This window comes from Heloderma suspectum, chromosome 7 (assembly GCF_057233095.1).
Source record: "Heloderma suspectum isolate Gila_16-S chromosome 7, 16-S_ref, whole genome shotgun sequence".
Taxonomy (NCBI): domain Eukaryota; kingdom Metazoa; phylum Chordata; class Lepidosauria; order Squamata; family Helodermatidae; genus Heloderma; species Heloderma suspectum.
The window spans coordinates 46,674,454-46,694,085 of NC_139464.1; the positions used below are offsets into that span (position 1 = coordinate 46,674,454).

General features: G+C 45.2%; 1 protein-coding gene across 1 annotated transcript in view; it reads right to left on the reverse strand.

The window, feature by feature from the left end:
* Window positions 1–2,209: 2,209 nt before the first annotated feature.
* Window positions 2,210–19,632, reverse strand: part of CENPM (centromere protein M) — a 39,668-nt gene continuing 22,245 nt past the window's right edge. Inside the window, exon 6 of the mRNA XM_084810010.1 lies at window positions 2,210–2,385. Within this exon, the coding sequence (XP_084666136.1) occupies window positions 2,296–2,385 (90 nt within the window). The 3' untranslated portion in view covers window positions 2,210–2,295. The remainder of the gene's footprint in view (window positions 2,386–19,632) is intronic.

Genomic DNA, 19,632 nt, shown 5'->3' on the forward strand with positions numbered 1-19,632 from the left:
GATACACTGTTGCCATGGACCAGGAATTTGGGGACCATCAGCTCAGCTTATTTGTCCTTCTAATTCTCTATTTCCCCCGTCTCCTGCCAAACTAGGCTAGACAGGATGACTGAGATGCTGTGTCCTAAAACATCTTGAACCTGAGTCATACCGTGACACACCTTGTCTGATACCCTGTCTTCTTTCCTTAGTGCTGTCCCTCAATCTTGCCTTTTCTCTTTCTTCCATAGTGTGACTCTATTAAACTCAATGTTCCTGAGTGGAAAGAAAGCCTGGCATCCAGAGCACAGAAAGCAGATCTCTGGAGTCCTATAACCATCCCTGATTGTAAAGAATTCATATTAGTGGGATGCCTTTGGGGAACTCATGTAAGTTCCGTACCTGCTACTCATTTTGGTTCTGTTCTAAGGGGTCAGCCTGGTCCACTGGATACGGTGCTGGGCATACATTTGGGACACGTGGAATCCAATATTAGCTGAGTCACAGACTCAGTGAGGGTACTCTCTGGCAACTCTCTATCAGTTCCTCAGTCGCCAAGCATCTTAACAATTATTATTGGGAAAGGGGACTGGCATCTTTGGTGATATTCTACATCTCTTCCCTGAACTTTCAGGGTTTAATTTGTTTTAAGTTGCAGTTCTATCTTAGAGTTTCCCAAACTTCTGATAGCTGAGAGACACTTCTTTAAAAATTAAAATTGGAAGTGTGCACCACTCTGACTGGAGTGTATCATAAATAGCTAGATGGGTTTCTGTTGATTCATTGACTACCACTAAAAAGTTGCATATGGGTCATAGCAGGTGTCATCTTAAAAGAGGCATTCCTTCATCTCTCTTGCACAGAACAGAATGCTTCTTCTAAGATGGCACTTTCCATCTCTGCAGTTTTTATTAGTGCTTGGATTTAAAATATTTTTTTTAATAAAAAAAATCTACTGCCCAACTAATCAAGGCATGTATTTAATCAAACAAAATGTTTTTCATTGATAAATCCAGCCAATTAATTGACTAAACTTTGCGGTTTGAGGAATAAATAATAATAAACATGTCTACTAGTGCACCTCCAACAGTGCACTAACCATTGTACAAGACACAGAAGGAAACTCACCTCGCATACTCCAAATCTCTGATGTTGCTGATTGTCTATGTCAGGGCTGGGCAACTATTGCAACTCCCATTATCCCTCACCATTAGCTATGCTGGCTAGGGTTGATGGTAGCTATGATTCAACAGTAACTGGAAGGCCACAAGTTGCCCACCCCTGGACTAAGTGATATGTGCAGGGGCAATTATCTGATTTGTATGCTTCTTTTCCTTAGTATGTTTAATCCCTTTCCCCTTTCAACCCCTGTTTGGCTTCATGGAAGATGTCAGCCATACCATGTTCCATGGCTTTTCCTCTCTCTGTTTCTACCAGTCATCCTTCTGTATCTCTCTTCGATGACCTTTCTTTCCACACCAGCATGTATATTTGCCTATCTGGGCTGAATGATCTTATGACTCAGTTATTCCATGCTCATATTGGTCAGATCAAGCCAATGCACCCAGGCTTTTCAAAATGTGACTTGTACAAATTCCTCTCACATATTTTCCTCTCCTCCACCCCTCCCACTGCACAATTGTCCAAGTCTATAGTTTTTGTGTAAGATTAGATTGGGCCAGGAAAAAATGCATGGGCCTACTCTCTCACATCATGTCCCAGTCAGTTGAGCACAAACACCTGTGCAGATGGTATACTTTTCCACTTGCACTGATCAGAAAAAGGTCTGCTCCTACAAGACAGATGTGCATTCAGTGTGTACCCAGCCTATGCAGTCTGCAGATGCACCACATCCCTCTGCACTGCAAGCATGAACAGGCATGATACCACAATGATTGGGGAGTATCCGATTCAGCACTTGTGCTGACAGAAATTATGTCGCACTAGCATAAGCTACCTCTAAATGCCAACAGCATTTGCTGGCATGACAGGTTTCTCCGGAAAACCCAGCATGCCAGAAAATGCTGTTGGTGTTGTGCTAGATGTAGCTTACACTGGTGCAATTTAACTTCTATTAGTGCTAGTGCTGAATGGGATACTGCCTGATAGGTTGTCTCCAATGTTAGTCCTACTTAGAGTAGGTCCACTAACACTGGATACAATCCATAGTCGTAGTCAGAAGCAGCACGATGTACCACGCTGTTGCTATTTAATAGGAACCATTGGCTGTATTCCCTTTCCTCCCACTTCACTGACAGTCTGTCTTGTCAGGAAACAACATGGTGAGTTAGTTCTTTTGTTGTTGCTGTTGTTGTTTTAATAAGGGCTGTTTTTTCTTACCTGGAATTCCTCCCTTGATGACCATTCAGAGATACCACTGACCCGTCTGACCCAGGTTCCTCCCCTCTGCGTTATAAAAGAGAGTGTGGCCAGTGCAGCTCTTCATCCTTGACAGCATTCTTACAAATGAAGGCAGTGTTCACTGATTCTCTCTGTGTAGGCTCTACTTCTGAACTGCTTGTACATTGTGTTTCCAGGTACAAGTCCTACCTTTACTACACAAGAAGTATCATCTACACTAAATTCATGCAACAATATCCTAGTCAGAGTTCACTGCTCTGAGCAGTAGAAGCAGTGGTGTAGTGGAGCCAGGAGTTCAATATGGATCAGCACAGCTGTTTGCATTTTGGGACTCTCCGAGGACGTGGTTACGGGGATTGTCATGATGAGCTCCTGCACTTCAAAATTTACCACTACACCATTGAGTTCTACCAGTCTACCACTGAGTAGAAGAACATAAGAAGTAAAACTGTCATTCCCTCTGGAGGCATCAAGATATCTTAGGAAGCAGTAGAAACATCTGGAACTATTTGTGGAAACATTACTATAGCAGAGGTATACTCTTCATAGATGCCCACATCATTGCTAAAATTCCCATTTCATGTTTGGTTTACAACAAAGTTTACTGGGTTAGATGCAGGAGGAGCAAGAATGAAATAGCTTTTTCTGCAGAGCCCAGCTAATTGCACATGGAAGGGAAAGGAACAACTGGATGTGGGTACAATGCCCCACTTGTTCAATAGCTTCAAGTCAAAAGACAAAAGTTCCTGCTGGAACTGTTGTTCAGAACACCACTAATAACAGTCCAGCCTCAGTAACTTGCTGTTCCAGAACATGGAGCCAACCAGGTCGGCTGCCTTCCATTTTCTCTCCAGCTGTCTCTTTTAATCTCTGCATCCTGGTCCTGCTAACTGAATTTTCCTACATTGTTTTTATGTATGTATGTATATGTATATAGTGCCATCTCAGTACCTGGAATTTTACAAAGAACGAATATGTGTGACAGGCTCCTAACCAGTGGGGTTTACAATCTAAAACAAGACAAACAACAGAGGAAAGGGGGAAATGGAGGCAGGGGGAAGAATATGTGATTATGTCAATTACACATCCTTTGACTTGGTTGCAATAGGCAGGAGCCAAGAGAGGGCTTTGGCCTGGTCCAGCACCATCACTGCCATTTTGGAGGTGATGCAGCTCAGCAGCAGCACACAGTGGTCCACGGCCATTGTACTCCCAAGGCACTTGCTGTGTGGAACGCTGTAATGAGCCAGATCAGCAGGCAGCTACAATCTTTTTCACAATCTGGAAATGCGTGTGCCGCACAGGGGGTGGAGAACCAGTTCTCCTTGACCCACATGTGCGTCAATGTGCATGTTTCCCCAGCTTTCCTTCTAACCTTTCCCACTGCTAGCCTCTATTCCACTTCTCTTCTTATCTCTACATTTCCCCTCTAATATTCCTGATAGTTAAACAGTGCTGGAAGATGATGCACCTGCCTCTCCATCACCACTCGTGACAACCTCAATGCTCCTTTAAATATAACCACCCAACGGAAGCCTTGCAGATGTCTCCCAGGGCCCTCGCACATGATTCCCACATTAAAAAAAAAAAAAAATTGCCTGAAGTTGTGAAGTGACTTCCCAGTCTTGTGACTCTCCACTTCTCTAGTCTTGGGAAATGAAACAGCTATCTGTGGGATGCTGCAAAGATTCTTTCTTTTGAGCATGGACCAAATAAGCATAGATCTCTCGGAATATCTTGCATTCTGCTCATCAGGGACCCAGCTTCTCACGTCTGGCATACACTCCTAGGAGAAACATGTGTCCTTACACTGCATACTCCCCAACTTCCCTGGCCGCTGGCAGGAGGTGTCAGCAGAAAATAATTTTAAAAGGAAATGCAGATTCACATGTGTGCACATACACAAGTCCGAGAGCATTTTCACAAGAGGCCCTTGATTTAGCCAGGGTTGTAATGTAAACTTAAAACCTACATTAGTTAGAATGTTCATTTGCATTACAAATGACCCCTCTGCTTTCTCTTCAAGCCTCAACAATGACCAGATATTAACATAACTCATGGGGGAGAGGCTCAAAGGCAATTTGAGGCCATAGCCCTATATACATATACTTGTAAGCCCCACAAAACACAATGGGGCTTAGGAGCAAACATGCAAAGGATTGTGCAGTAAGCCTTGCATTTGAAAATGCTCTAAATTTCCAACACATCTATAACATTTTCACATATGAGGCTTAAAAAAGCTTTTGCTTAAGTTGGCCTATAATGCAAGTGTAAAATGTAACATCTAGATTTTCTTCTGCATTCTATTCTACACTAGCAACGTTCACACACAGCACAAATAGGGGAAGAAAAGCATTTTGCTGTCATGGGTGAAATGTCTAAAAGCAGCTCCATACACACATGGGAAGCTGCTGTGGGAAACACTGTGTTCCCTGAAACAAACAAATAGTAGGTGGACATCATACAAGTCCGTGGACATCCTTCTGCGAACTCTGACCTAATCAAATGTCCACATGCATGGACATGAGTGTTTAGATGCACATCTACATCCACATGTCATGTGTTTGCTCTAGGAATCACCACCAGTGTTTCTCACAGCATTTGAAATATGAATGGAGAGCTGCCCTAAGTCAAACCCCATAGAACAAGGGGTGGGCAACCTTGCCCTGTTGAGGGCTGCATTCCCTTGCTGAAAATATGTTGGGGTGTGGGTGGCAGTGGGTGGAACCAGAGTGGGCAGGGGGATAGTTGTTATGCCTTTGCGGGGTCCCCCCCCATATGTGTGCTTTCTCTCTCTGCCACTACATTTCTCTCCCTACACCCTTTTCATTTTCTCTGCCACCCCACTGTGGCATCGTCATAATCTCTAATACAGTCAAACACCTCATTCAACCTTCTGATCACCTCTGCAACTCAGCAGATGTCATGACTGCCTCATCTGAATCAGTTACCTAGATAATACCTGAAAAGGTGGCCAAGAAATATTTTTAATGAATAAATAAAATTCCCCAAGGAATCGTGTAACTGCGTGTAGAAACAGGTTTCAGCTATTTCTCTAGTACTTCTTGCATTGAGTTAGCCTTTGCTGGGCCATCTTGGCAATTCAATCTCCAAGATGCTTTAATGTGTGTGTGTGTGGGGTGTCCCTAGAAAGCCATCTGCTCACTGTGTGAACCATGCAGAAGATGGGAGGACGCCAGCTTGTGGAATATCTGTCTGCTGATAGGGAGTCATTGATCTTATACTGGGAAGCGTGGATGCTCGCGTGAGCTCAGAGGCCTGACCACGGAGCCAGTGGCTAATTAGTGCATCTTTCCAGGGGATGCTGATCTCCCTGTGTATAACCCACCCCTAGCCCATACCGCTGTTGGCAGCCCTGTCCCCACAGAGGTTCACACAAATGGCAGCCCTGCCCCTTGCAGAACACAGCTCCTTTTGCCCGAAGGGGGGGGGGGCTTCTTGAGCATGTCTTTTTAGGGATCAGAGCTTCTGAATCTGGGAAACCCACCACTTGCCGAGAGCCCACACCCAGTAGGGGCCCAGTGACAACCTGTCCCTAGAGTTGCTCCTCCTCTTCGCCCTTGCAACCTGCCTCTTGCTCTGAGCCAAACAACAGTGGTGGTGAGAAGGAGGAGCAGTGGATGCCACTGCCGACTTGCTCGCTGGCTTTCTGCCTTCCAAGCAAGCAAGTGGTAGCAGTGATAAGAAAGAGGATGAGGAGCAAGAGCAGCTGGTGCCAGTGCCAGGGAGAAGGGGGGCTCACTGAGGGAGGGGGCCCATTGAAGGTGTCTTGCCCAGGTGCCCGCAAACACCTGGAGCTGGCACTGCACAGCACCCCCAAGGCAGCCATCCCCAAGGACCGCCTCAAAAGGCTAGCTCTCCACCCTCCTGTGCAAAATGCGCGGCTGATGTGTCCATGGACTGCACACGTTATGAGGGTCAGTATGGGAGAAAGACGGCCATTCTTGGTGATCTCTTAATCTGAGCTAGCAATGCAAACCTTATGCTCTTGTATAGCTTGCAAGTGCAGACTAATCTAACTGCCCAACTTCCTGAGGGGGCAAAGGAGGACACAGATCTGTGTCTTCGAGCAGGAATGATCATCCCATTTTAAACAAGTTACTTCTGTCTGGGGAGTGTTTGAAAACAAAGCAAAAGGGGAAAAAACACAGTTATATAACACACAACTATTAGCATGACTAAAACATATCAATAGAATCAGAACTCTGGCGCACTCCATAAGGAAACTCACATTTCTCATCTTCTTTATGAGGACGTGGAAACCCCGGGAGCTCTGGGGTCTAGTTAACCAAGTGAGTTTTATTAAACAAATAAAACAGCAAGAATACGAAAGCAGCAATTAAAAGTGCGGTATACTACTGGGGCTGGAGAAATGCCTCCAAAGGGTTCTCTCAAGTACTTGCTTGAATAAATCCAAACTGAGACTTGCTGTGGGTGAACCTGGGCCTCCTGGCCCGAAAGGGTGCTAGACCAGAGAAAAGAAATTGGAAGAGGGGAGGGAAGACTTGAGTGTCCACACACACACACACACACACACACCACAAATGCAATCCCTTGAGGGTCAAATCAAAACCTTCGGTGGTCTAATAAACAGGGTGTTGGACTTGTATCTAGAACAGAGAACAGGGCTGAAACTGTTAAGAACATCGTCAGGATCAGACCAAAGGGTATGTGCCTGAAGCAGCCATGCCTCATCTCCTTAAGACACACTTCTGAAAGACTTCCTAAATTACTCTAATCCAACCTTTCATAACATGGTGCCCTCCAGATCGGCCATGCTGGCTAGGAATGGTGAGAGTTGCAGTCCACAACATCTGGAGGGCACCAGGTTGGAGAAGGCCGCCCTAATCTCACCCTACCAGGGCTAGCCCCACCATTATGCAGAATGAAGCAGTTGCCTCAGGCAGCAGATTCTGGGAGGGGGCAGCAAGGTGTTGGAGGAGAGACCTGTGTGCCCTGCACCCGCTAACGCAGCCTGCTGCTTTCAAGTGCAATGGAAGATGCTGTCCCATTATCAGCATTGAAGACAAATTCAACTGCCAGTTCGGTCAGCTTTTGTACGTGGAATGGCAGGGGGTACAATCTTGTTCTTCACGTCAAGCAGCAAAATGTCTTAGGCTGGCCCTGCTCCTTACCTACTTGCTGCCAAGTATACAGTTGCCCTGGGACTGAGGAGCAAATGGGAAACACACTCCGGCTTCTGCCATCAGCCAGGAGACCTAGGGCCACTGACATCAAGCCAAGGGGGAAACCCACCTGGCCAGAGAAGGAGCAGTTGCAGAGTGCTCGCTTCCCTCTCCCTGGCTGCACTCAGCCCCAACTGACAGCTGCCCTGGGTCTGCAGAAGGTAGAGGAAAGAATGCTCTGGCCCCATTCATCTGCCAAAGGAACAAGAGCCACCAACTGCCTTTCAAGAATGAACACCAGCAAGGGAAGAGCAGCCTGGCCCAAAGTGCATTTGAATGCTGGCTTGTAGCTCGCCCCCTGGTTCTGGCCTTGAAAAACTGGTCTCCCTCCTCTTCCTTTCCCTCCACTCCCCTTCCTTTGTGCATCTTGTCATTTTAGTTTGTAAGCTGGATGGCTGGGGGTCTCTCTCTCTCTCTTTTGATTGATGTGAGCCACTTTGGTCTTGTAACTGTACTGTAAAATGAGAATTCACTTTTGGTCTGTGGTGCCAACATAGTCATCAGTTCTTTCCAGCTTCTAAAAGATGGTTCACCTGTCCACCAAGGTGACAATCATGCATGCCTGGCAGGGAACCGGGCTTGCATGTGCACTTCGTGTACTATCCAGTATGTGCAGTGGGTTGTATGCAAGTGATCAATCCCGGTCTATTCCAGAGGGTGCCAAGGTGAAGCAGGTGCCCTGAGGCCAACAGGAGGTCCACTGAAGCAATTGGAAAGGCTGGACAAATGCTTCAAACAAGGCTATCCCATAGTCCTTTCCTTTTAGCTTCCTGTTATCTACCTTGCTATGCTTAGAATTAAGATGGCAAAAGGATTTTGCTTTTACACATGTTCAGCGTGTACCTGTGAGTGAACTAAGGATCCATTAAGGATTGTATGGATTCAGGACATTATTCTGGATATAAAGTCATGGTTTTGTGTAGCCCAAGAGATTTGCAGGGACAGGATAATGCTTTTGGAAAGTGAGCTAAAAAGCATTGGTATGTGATTTCATTTGCGTTTCTGAGTCATCTGGACAGAAGGCTCTTGGGAGATCGGGGTGCCTTGCTTGTCCACCTCTCCCTGTCGGTGGCTGCTTGCCCAGAGCCTGCCCCTGCCAATCCTGAAGCTGGCTGAGTATACTGTTGGTGAAGTATTGTGGCTAAGAGACTGAGCTCCTTGTTCAGATCTTGCCTCTGCCAGGAATTTATAAAGTGAACTCCCCACCCCCCTGCACAGTATTGGAAAAATAAATCTAAGGAGCAACTTCTTCATACAGTATAAAATTAACGTATGAACCTTACCACACTACCACAAGATGTGGTGATGCCCCCGTTTAGACGGCTTCAAAAGGGGATTAGACAAATTCACTGAGGAAAAGTCTATCCCTGCCTCCTAGATCGAATCTCCAAGTTCAGAGACTGGATGCCTCTGAATATCAGTTACTGGAGAGCAAAAACAGAACAGGGTTTTTGCTTTCATGTCCTGCTTTTCTCAGAGGAACAAGATGGTGGACTAAATGGAGTTTTGTTCTAATCCAGTTGGATTCTTCTTGTGTTTGCAAACAATTGAATTCTTGTTCTTAAATTCCTGCCTTATAGGGCTGTTCTTAAAGCACCAAAAGAATGTATGTGAAGTGCTTTGATCACTCTAAAAATACTCCATAAATGGTAAGTACTGTTAGGTGTATACATGCCCAGTCTCCGTGATCTGTCCAGGAAGGATTATAGGAATTGGGAGTTCACTTACACATTGCACTGTAAAGCACTTAGAAGATACTGTCCCAATGTCCCATTGTGAGTAGAGGATTGCTGAAGTGATGAGTGTGCATGAACCAACCAAAGTACATGTTTCTAAACCCGGGTGGGCAACTTGTGGACCCCCATGTGGCCTGCAACTCACACAATCCCTCACCATTGACAATGCTGGTTAGGGCAAATGGGAGTTGTGGGCCAAAACATCTGAAGGGCCACAAGTTACCCACCCCTGCAACTCATCTTTCAAGAGCCACTAGATCACTTCAACTGGATTTAGCTGTTTCACTGATGGCCTGCAGCCTTGGTTATAGGATTTACCCAAAGACCACTGTCTTAAGCCTCTTCCTGTAACATCTGCAAGCTTCAAGTGAGAACCTAGAATAAAGGACAGGAAAGACCACCAACGTCACCCTGAGTCAGATCAAAAACCAATCAACCAAGACGTTTTGCATTTCACAGAAGTATTTGCAAGAGCTTCCTCACAGCTGAACAACAGCCCAAGGATTATTCATGGGATTTATCTGAATTCTTTTGAATAATGAGTAAATCTGAGAAAGTGGCAAAGTTCACACAGAGCACATTTCCCCAAGAGACATCTATGACAGGGGATCACAGAATAGTATAGAATAGTAGGGTTGGAAGGGGCCTACAAAGCCATCGAGTCCAACCCCCGCCCCCCATCTGTCTGTCTCTCACTAACTCACACACACACACCTCTGTTCAGTTCACTCTGTGCCACTGCTTTCCTTCAGGACGGTGGGCTTAATCATATGCTTAAAATTAGCCATATGCATAATAGAGTACACACAGTTTAGACACAATTATGCATTAAGGGAACAGTTGACACAAAGTAATTCAAATTAGAACTGAAAATAAAATAAACAACTTGTTAAAACTTTACAATTTTTATGGTATGCGGGGCACAATTGTCTGCATGCAGATTTAGAAATCTGGGCATGAACAACCCACTTTTCTGCCCCATGGATTTTAACAGGAAAGAGTCAAACTCATGTCTAATTCTTCTGTTGAAATCAATTAACCTTAAAAACATGCTTAACTGTGGCTTGGTTGTGCCCTAGGATTTACAAAAAAAAAGAAAAATCTCAACAGGTCAGCTCATACGGTGCCTTGCATGAGTATTCACCCTCCTTTGACTTGTTCACATTTTGTTGTGTTAGAACCTGGGATTAAAATGGATTTCATTGGCATTTGTACCGTTTGATTTACATAACATACTGAACACTCTGAAGGTGCAAACTATTTTTATTGTGGCACAAAAGTTAATTAAACACAAACTGGCATTTTGCCCCCCCCCCCCCGGTCAATACTTGGTAGAAGCACCATTGTCAGAAATTACAGCTGTGAGTCTTTTGGGGTATGTCTCTACCAGCTTTGCGCATCTGGATCTTGCAGTTTTTGCCCATTCTTCTTGGCAAAATTGCTCAAGCTCTGTCAGGTTGGATGGGGACCATTGGTGAACAGCAATGTTCCAGTCTTGCCACAGATTCTCAGTCAGATTGAGGTCTGGGCTTCGACTGCGCCATTCTAAGACATTCAGGTTCTTGTTTTTAAACCACTCCAGTGTAACTTTGGCTGTGTGTTCGTCCTGCTGGAAGGTGAACCTCCGCCCCAGTCCCAGGACCCTTACAGACTGAAACAGGTTTTCCTCTAGAATTGTCCCGTATTTTGCTCCATCCATCTTGCCCTCAATCCTGACCAGTTTCCTAGCCCCTGCTGATGAAAAGCATCCCCCTAACATGATACTGCCACCACCATGCTTCACCATGGGGACGGTGTTCTCAGGGTGATGAGCACTGTTGGCTTTGTGAAACCAAATGATTACTCAAAGCCAACATGGATTTGTCAAGAACAAGTCCTGCCAGACGAATCTGATCTCATTATTTGATCAAGTAACCTCCCTTGTGGACCGTGGGAATGCTGTAGACATCACAGACCTCGATTTCAGCAAAGCTTTCAACGAAGTGCCCCATGATCTCCTGATGAGCAAACTAGCTCAAAGTGGGCTAGATGAAACAACGATCAGGTAGATCCACAGTTGGCTACAGAATCGGACTCAAAGAGTGCTTATCAATGGGACCTTCTCAAACTGGGGAGAGGTAACGAGTGGGGTACCGCAGGGCTCAGTCCTGGGCCCAGTGCTCTTCAACATTGTTATTAATGACTTGGAGGAGGAGGTGCAGGGAATGCTGATTACATTTGCAGATGACACAAAATTGGGCGGGATACTTTGGAAGACAGAAACAAAATTCAAAGTGATCTTGATAGACTGGAGCACTGGGCAGAAAACAACAGAATGACATTTAATAGGGATAAATGCCAAGTTCTGCACCTAGGAAAAAGAAACCAAAGGCACAGTTACAAGATGGGGGATACGTGGCTCAACAACACTACAAGCGAGAAGGATCTTGGAATTGTTGTCGATCACAAGCTGAATATGAGCCAACAATGTGATGTGGCTGCAAAAAAGGCAAATGCCATTTTGGGCTGCATTAATAGAAGCATAGCTTCCAAATCGCATTAAGTAGTAGTTCCTTTCTACTCAGCACTGGTTAGGCCTCATCTGGAGTACTGTGTCCAGTTCTGGGCACCACACTTGAAGAAGGATGCAGACAAACTGGAGAGGGTTCAGAGGAGGGCAACAAAGATGACCAGGGGACTGGAAACAAAGCCCTATGAAGAGAGTCTGAAAGAACTGGGCATGTTTAGCCTTGAGAAGAGAAGACTGAGGGGAGATATGATAGCGCTCTGCAAGTACTGGAAGGGCTGTCACAGAGAGGAAGGCCAGGATCTGTTCTCGATCATCCCAGAGTGCAGGACACGGAATAATGGGCTCAAGTTACAGGAAGCCAGATTCCGGCTGAACATCAGGAAAAACGTCCTGACTGTTAGAGCAATACAACAACGGAACCAATTACCTAGGGAGGTGGTGGGCTCTCCCACACTGGTGGCGTTCAAGATGAGGCTGGACAGGGATGCTCTGACTTGAATTCCTGCATTGAGCAGGGGGTCGGACTCGATGGCCTTGTAGGCCCCTTCCAACCCTACTATTCTATGATTCTATAAACGTATAGTGTTTTGCAGTAAGGCCAAAACACGTTTGCTGCATCTCCCACATGCCTTCTGGCAAAATCCAAATGGGATTTGATCCCCCCCCCCCCAGCAATGTCTTTCTTCTCACCACACATCCACAAAGCCCAGCTTTGTGGAGCACCCAAGTGATAGTTGTCCCAAGGACGGTTTCTCCCTTCTCGGCTGTGGATCTCTCGAGGTCTTTCAGAGTTACCTTTGGCCTCTTCGTTGCTTCTCTGACTAATGCTCTCCCTACCCGGTCACTGAGTTTTGGTGGATGGCCTTCTCTAGACAGAGTCGCGGTTGTGCCATAGTCTTTCCATTTTGTAATAATGGATTTAACGGTGGCCCGGGGGATGTTCATAGTTTGGTATATTTTCTTCTAACCCAACCCTGATTGGTGTTTCTCCAGAACTTTATCCTGGACTTGTTTTGATAGCTCCTTGGTCTTCAAGATGCTGTTTGTTTAGATATGCTCTCCAGCAAACTCTGGCTCCTTCCAGAAACAGCTGAATTTAAGCTGAGATCATGTGACACTTGAATTAACGCAGGTGGACTCCATGCACCTAATTATGTGACTTCTGAAGGCAGTTGGTTGCACCAGAGCTTATTTAGGGGTGTCACAGCAAAGGGGGTGGGTGAATACTTATGCAAGCCAAACTTTTCAGTTTTTTATTTGTAAATCATTTTGTGAAATATGTAGATGTGTGTGTGTGTGTGTGTCCCCGCTTTGACATTATAAAGTATTTTGTGTAGATGAGTGATAGGAAATCCTAATTAAATCCATTTTAATTCCAGGTTGTAACACAACAAAATGTGGTAAAGTCAAAGCGGGGCGTGAATACTTATGCAAGGCTCTGTAATTCCAGGAGGAGAAAGTATTTATGTATGAGAAATACATGATTGGCATCAGGACATTAAAGAATAAACCACACCATAAAGAAATGCAACAAGGGGCTGCTGATGCAGATACAAGTAATTGCAACAGGCTGGAATGCAGCAACAACCAGTATTTAGTCTCCTTCCTTTCTTGGTGCTTGCATACAATTATGACTGAAAGGGTTAATTCCTACACAAGCACTGCTTGGGATGCTTTGTGCATTAACCAAGACATTTCCTGTCCTCATTTGGGACCCTCAACATTCAATATATGCATGTCAGACAGAAGGATACAGTAGCTCCAATATTAGTAAATCATATTTGAAGCACATATTAGTAAATCATATTTGAAGGTCCATCTAGTCCAGCATTCTGTTCCTACAGTGGCCAACCAGTTGCCCACAGGAAACCCACAAGCAGCACATGAGTGCAACAGCACCTTCCCACCCATGTTCCCCAGCAACTGGTGTACATAGGCATACTGCCTCTGATACTGGAGGTAGGATAGAACCATCAGGACTAGTAGCCTTTGATAGCCTTCTCCTCCATGAATTTGTCCAATCCTCTTTTAAAGCCATCCAAATTGGTGGCCATCACTACGTCTTGTGGAAGTGAATTCCATAGCTTAACTGGATCTTAACTTCTTGAATCATGCACATTAATACCTGATAGTGGTCTTAACATTTCTTCACTTTAAGAAGCAAAGCTGTTTATGACAGCAAGGTTACAAATAGTGAACATTTCATTTCTTGATCATCTGGCCCAATAATTAATTTACTTTGCTGTGGAAAAACTCAAGCATGATTTTCTGCATGAGTTCTGGTTTCTCTTTTCAGCTTGTGGTTCTCATTATGTGTGTGCAGGGATGCAACAAGGGCCTCTGCCCAGCTGAGTCATATGCCATTCTTCCTGGCCTCAGTAACTGCACCCAAAAAGTCAAAGGCCACCCTGGGATATTGCATCGTGTTTTGAGGACTAAGTGTCTGTTTGCTTCAGTATACGTATCAGCTTTACACTAATAGATTCGTATCTTCCAAAGAGTTTTCCTTGGGGGCAGGTAGGAATCCACCACCACCACCAATATCACCAGTTACAGGTTTTTGAGGGCCGGTCTTGTCCCGGATACCCCCAGTGGGCCCTCTCCCTCAGTGAGCCTGCCTTCTCACCACCGTTGTCACCAGCTGCTCTTGCTCCTCATCCTCTTGCTCCTCATTGCTCCCACTTGCTTGCTTGGCAGGCAGAGAATAAATGAGTATGTAGGCAGTGACATCTACCGCTCCTCCTTCTCACCACTACTGTTGTCTGACTGGAACAGAGCGAGAGGCAGGTGAACAAGCAGGCCGCAGTGGTGGAAGAGACTCCAGGGGACTCCTTCGCACTAGGAGCCTGCTGGGGTGTGGGCCCTCAGCAGGTGCCCGGCCCTAGACGCTGAGCCTGATTGTCATCATCATCATCCCCATCGGTTTGTTTGCATGCCACTTTCCAATGTCAACCCATACTTTACATGTTTTATATAATAAAATATGGCAACATTTTCAAAGGAGTCACTAACAATTACAAATCAAAACAAAATTTAGATACTCATACAAATAGGCTGAGCATCTCACAATAATAAATATACAGGAGGATTAAACAATCTTGTCATGGCAAAGGCTCAGGGGTGGTGGTGGTAGAATTGGTTAGAAAACATATCTTCGTTATTCCCACGTATTTGCTCGTTTAATGAATTGACTTGCAGTCACAATTACTTCACCATGAAAACACTGTGGTGAACCATGCTGTTCTTTTATGTACAGCGGAGAAATGGCTCTTTCTCTCTTTTTTAAGCTTGACATGGCCTAGAAGACATGAAGAGGGAACAAAGGATGCTAAGGGGCAATTAAGCTGCTCTTTCTCTGGCTGTGGAATGTATCTTGACCCCCGACCCAGTGGGAGGAAGTTGAAACCAGTTTTGTTTGGCAGAATATGTGCAAATAGAGCTGAAAAGCAGAAGCTTGGGGATTTTGTTGGACAGATGTTTTAGGATGGCCAGGAGGTCAAATCCAGTCCACCTGAGGTCCCTCCCATTCTGGCCCTCTGGCGTTCCCCTGATGGCTCTACCCCCTTTCCTGCAAACGCTAATGGTTTGGCGGTTTCTCGACTTTTGTGCCCTTCTTCCCCCATTCTAAGTGGTTGAAAATGCCTCTCCTTGGGCCCTGCCCACTACTGGAATGCAGCTCCTGAGAGGTTCTCTGAAATGGAATTTGCCCTTCAGGCTGAACCACGTTCAAACACCCTGTTTTAGGATTTCATGGTGCTGGTCCAGTGTTGCTTGGAGTAGAAGCCTGTGTGCTTACTTCTGCAGCCCATTAACTTTGATCAGTCTGTACATTTGTAAATAAACAGATTATTACAAAACATTACAGGCTTCCAGTGCTTTCTCCACCCCCACCCCCATCCTGGCAAAGTACCTTTAAATGAAAGCCTGCTATGGACTTTTTCAGCTCTGGGGAATAGAGTAGTGCTAAATTCTCCCCAAAGAGTAGTGCTAAATTCTCCTCACTTCTACGTGATGACAAGTTCCAGAGGCAGTGTTAACTGCATTGGCTTTCCTTTGGGTGAGAGTGCTCTGAAGACTTATGATATTAATGTTTGCTTTTATTTACAAATATGCAAGCAGAAGATAGTGGAAGTGAATAAGCACTGCTACAGTGGGCAGCAAACCCCATGAACCCCAAGATGCTTTAATTTCAGCTAACTCACTGGTCCCTTAGCACTCTCTCTCTCCCTCTCACTCAATCTCTCACTCACACACACACACACTCTCTCTCTCAAAGCTCGAACTGCGAGCTTATTTTAGCTGTTTCTCTGTCCCCTTGCCTCAACTAGATTAGTGTCACCTTCTCTAAGCACTGATGGGTGTCACATTCCAAAAGCCAGGTAGAGTTTTCCAGCTATCAAGAGATCACTTCCTGTGATTACCTCCCATTGATGAAACATCAACCGATCATCCTGGACTACTAGCTAGCCATCATGCTAACAAAGGATGGTCAGCCAGCATCCCAGACAGTGTACATAGACCATGATTAAGCCCTTTTTAACCTTGCTTTGGATTAAACAAATACATCTAGCATCTTAAGCCTCTCAGTAAAAGGCAGATTTTTGTAGATTCCAAATAATTTCCATACCTCTCTTCCAACATCCTCAATACCCTTTTCATATACCAGGTCTATATATGAATCTACTGCTAAACCAGGAATGGAGAGAAATGATAAGGAGACTCAGTGGAGATGACCCTGTTTTAAGTTGTGCCAGGACAGATGTAGAATGTATTGTATCTACCTTGGCCAGACCTCTCTTGGGCTTTGCCTCCTTCATTTTAAAACTTCAGTAACACTGGTATATCTTGGCAGGGCAATAAAGCATTTTGGATATGAATCCAACTGTAGGCTCCTTTCCAGTTATAGCCAAAACCCATCCCTACAGCTTCAACAGGGCCTATATTGTAAGGGCTGCTAAGTGCCTGTTTGCTTCTCTGGTCCAATTAAGCAACAGCTTTTGATTATAAAAGAAATGAATGAGATTCATCCTCAACTTGGTGAGTTCTCATCTTCAATATCTACTGACATGACTTGTTCCATCTACCCAGCAACGGATTGCTCTACAAGAAAATTACTTTGTTCACTGGAGATGAGGTCATATGGGAATCTAATGTTCAAGTTCTTCTTAATTGTTTGAGTGGGTTTTTTACAAGTATTGTGCTGGACTGTGAAGTGTTTTTAGACTCATGTTTTAATGGTTTAGTGTTACTGGAATGAGGTGTTTTAGTTTTTATATTTTGTATGTGTAAGTTGCCTTGTGGGGGTTCTTTGTCCTGAAAGGCAGCACAGAAATATTTGAAATAAATGTTGGCGGCAATGGAAAAGCATCTTAGGATCAATCTGCTTATGGAATTCTTTCTTTAAAATTACACTTATACTAAGAATGCCTTCTGACTCTAATACTTTTAGGGCACAATCCTATCAGGATGCCCGTCAGCCTCTGAACTCAGCTTACAGGCATCCTATGCAGAGTGGGAGGAGTGGGTTGGTGATCTTTGCCTCTGTGCTCCTCCCGCTCTGTATTTTAACTAGAGGGGCTTTTTCATCTGTCTAGCTGGGGCTCTGGAGAACAGGAGGGAAGGAGGCTGGGGAGGCCGGAGGATTCTTTGTAAGCTGCCCTCCCCAGTCCCCTCCTCTCCCTCAGAATTGGCCCCTTTACCAGCTCTCCCAGGTTGCCTTTGTGACTTTGGAGAGGCAGCTGGCGTGGTTCTTTTCATGCTGGCTGTGAGGTGGCTCAGCTCGGATTCCTAGGTCCGAGGTCAGAGTGCTATCTCCAGCCTTGGATCCAGCAATCTGAACTATCCTACAGCCCCCCAGACACTGTCTAGGGACTACAGAATTGTTCTCCCCAAGAATAAACTCCTTGCAAATAAATATAGCTAATGCAAAACTTAATGCTTGAGACAGCCATTTTATAAATCACAGAATCATGGAATAGTAGGGTTGGAAGGGGCCTACAAGACTATTGAGTCCAACCCCCTGCTCAATGCAGAATCCAAGTCAGAGAATCCCTGACAGATCGCTGTCCAGCCTCATCTTGAATGCCTCCAGTGTGGGAGAGCCAATACCTCCCTAGGTAATTGGTTCCATTGTTGTATTGCTCTAACAGTCAGGACATTTCTCCTGATGTTCAGCCAGAATCTGGCTTCCTGTAACTTGAGCCCATTATTCTGTGTCCTGCATTCTGGAATGATCGAGAAGAGATCCTGTCCTTCCTTTCTGTGGCAACCTTTCCAGTACTTGAGGAGTGCTATCATATCTCCCCTCAGTCTTCTCAAGGCTAAACATGCCCAGTTCTTTCAGTCTCTCTTCATAGGGCTTTGTTTCCAGTCCCCTGGTCATCTTTGTTGCCCTCCTCTGAACCCTCTCCAGTTTGTCTGCATCCTTCTTCAAGTGTGGTGCCCAGAACTGGACACAGTACTCCAGATGAGACCTAACCAGTGCTGAGTAGAGGGGGACTAGTACTTCCCGGGATTTGGAAGCTATGCTTCTATTAATGCAGCCCAAAATGGCATTTGCCTTTTTTGCAGCCACATCACATTGCTGGCTCATATTCAGCTTGTGATCAACAACAATTCCAAGATCCTTCTCGCTTGTCGTGTGGTTGAGCCACGTATCCCCCATCTTGTAACTGTGCCTTTGGTTTCTTTTTCCTAGGTGCAGAACTTGGCATTTATCCCTATTAAATGTCATTCTGTTGTTTTCTGCCCAGTGCTTCAATCTATCAAGATCACTTTGAATTTTATTTCTGTCTTCCAAAGTATTAGCTATCCTGCCCAATTTTGTGTCATCTGCAAATGTGATCAGCATTCCCTGCACCTCCTCCTCCAAGTCATTAATAACAATGTTGAAGAGCACTGGGCCCAGGACTGAGCCCTGCAGTAGCCCGCTCATTATCTCTCCCCAGTTTGAGAAGGTCCCATTGATAAGCACTCTTTGAGTCCGATTCTGTAGCCAATTGTGGATCCACCAAATCGTTGTTTCATCTAGCCCAGTTTCAGCTAGTTTGCTCATCAGGATATCATGGGGCACTTTGTCAAAAGCTTTACTGAAGTCGAGGTATATTATGTCCACAGCATTGCCACAGTCCACAAGAGAGGTGACCTGATCAAAAAATGAGATCAGATTCGTCTGGCAGGATTTGTTCTTGACAAATCCATGTTGGCTTCGAGTAATCACTGCATTGTTTTCAAGGAGCTTACAGACTGATTGCTTTATCATCTGCTCCAGGATTTTCCCAGGGATTGATGTCAGACTGACTGGTCTGTAGTTCCCAGGTTCCTTCTTTTTACCCTTTTTGAAGATAGGGACAACATTAGTCCTCCTCCAGTCATCTGGCACTTCCCCCATCCTCCATGATTTCTCAAAGATAATAGACAGTGGCTCTGAGAATTCTTCTGCCAGTTCCTTTATTATTCTAGGGTGCAGTTCATCTAGCCCTGGAGATTTGAACTCATTCAAAGTAATTAGGAGTTTCTTGACCATATGCCTATTGATCTCAAGCTGCAATCCTGCCCCTTCAGCCTGTACTTCGCTTTTGCCGGGGGGGGGGGATCATAGACCCTCTTTTGGGAGAAGACGAAGCCAAACTAGGAATTGAGCACTTCTGCCTTTGTCAGCTGTTATCATTTTGCCATCCTTATTTAACAGCTGAACAACCACTTCTTTCCTTTGTCTTTTACTATGCACGTAGCTGAAGAAAGCTTTTTTGTTGCTTTTAGCATCCCTTGCTAACCTCAGCTCGTTCTCAGCTTTAGCCTTCCTGACGCCATCCCTGCAATTCTGTGCTACCTGCCTGTA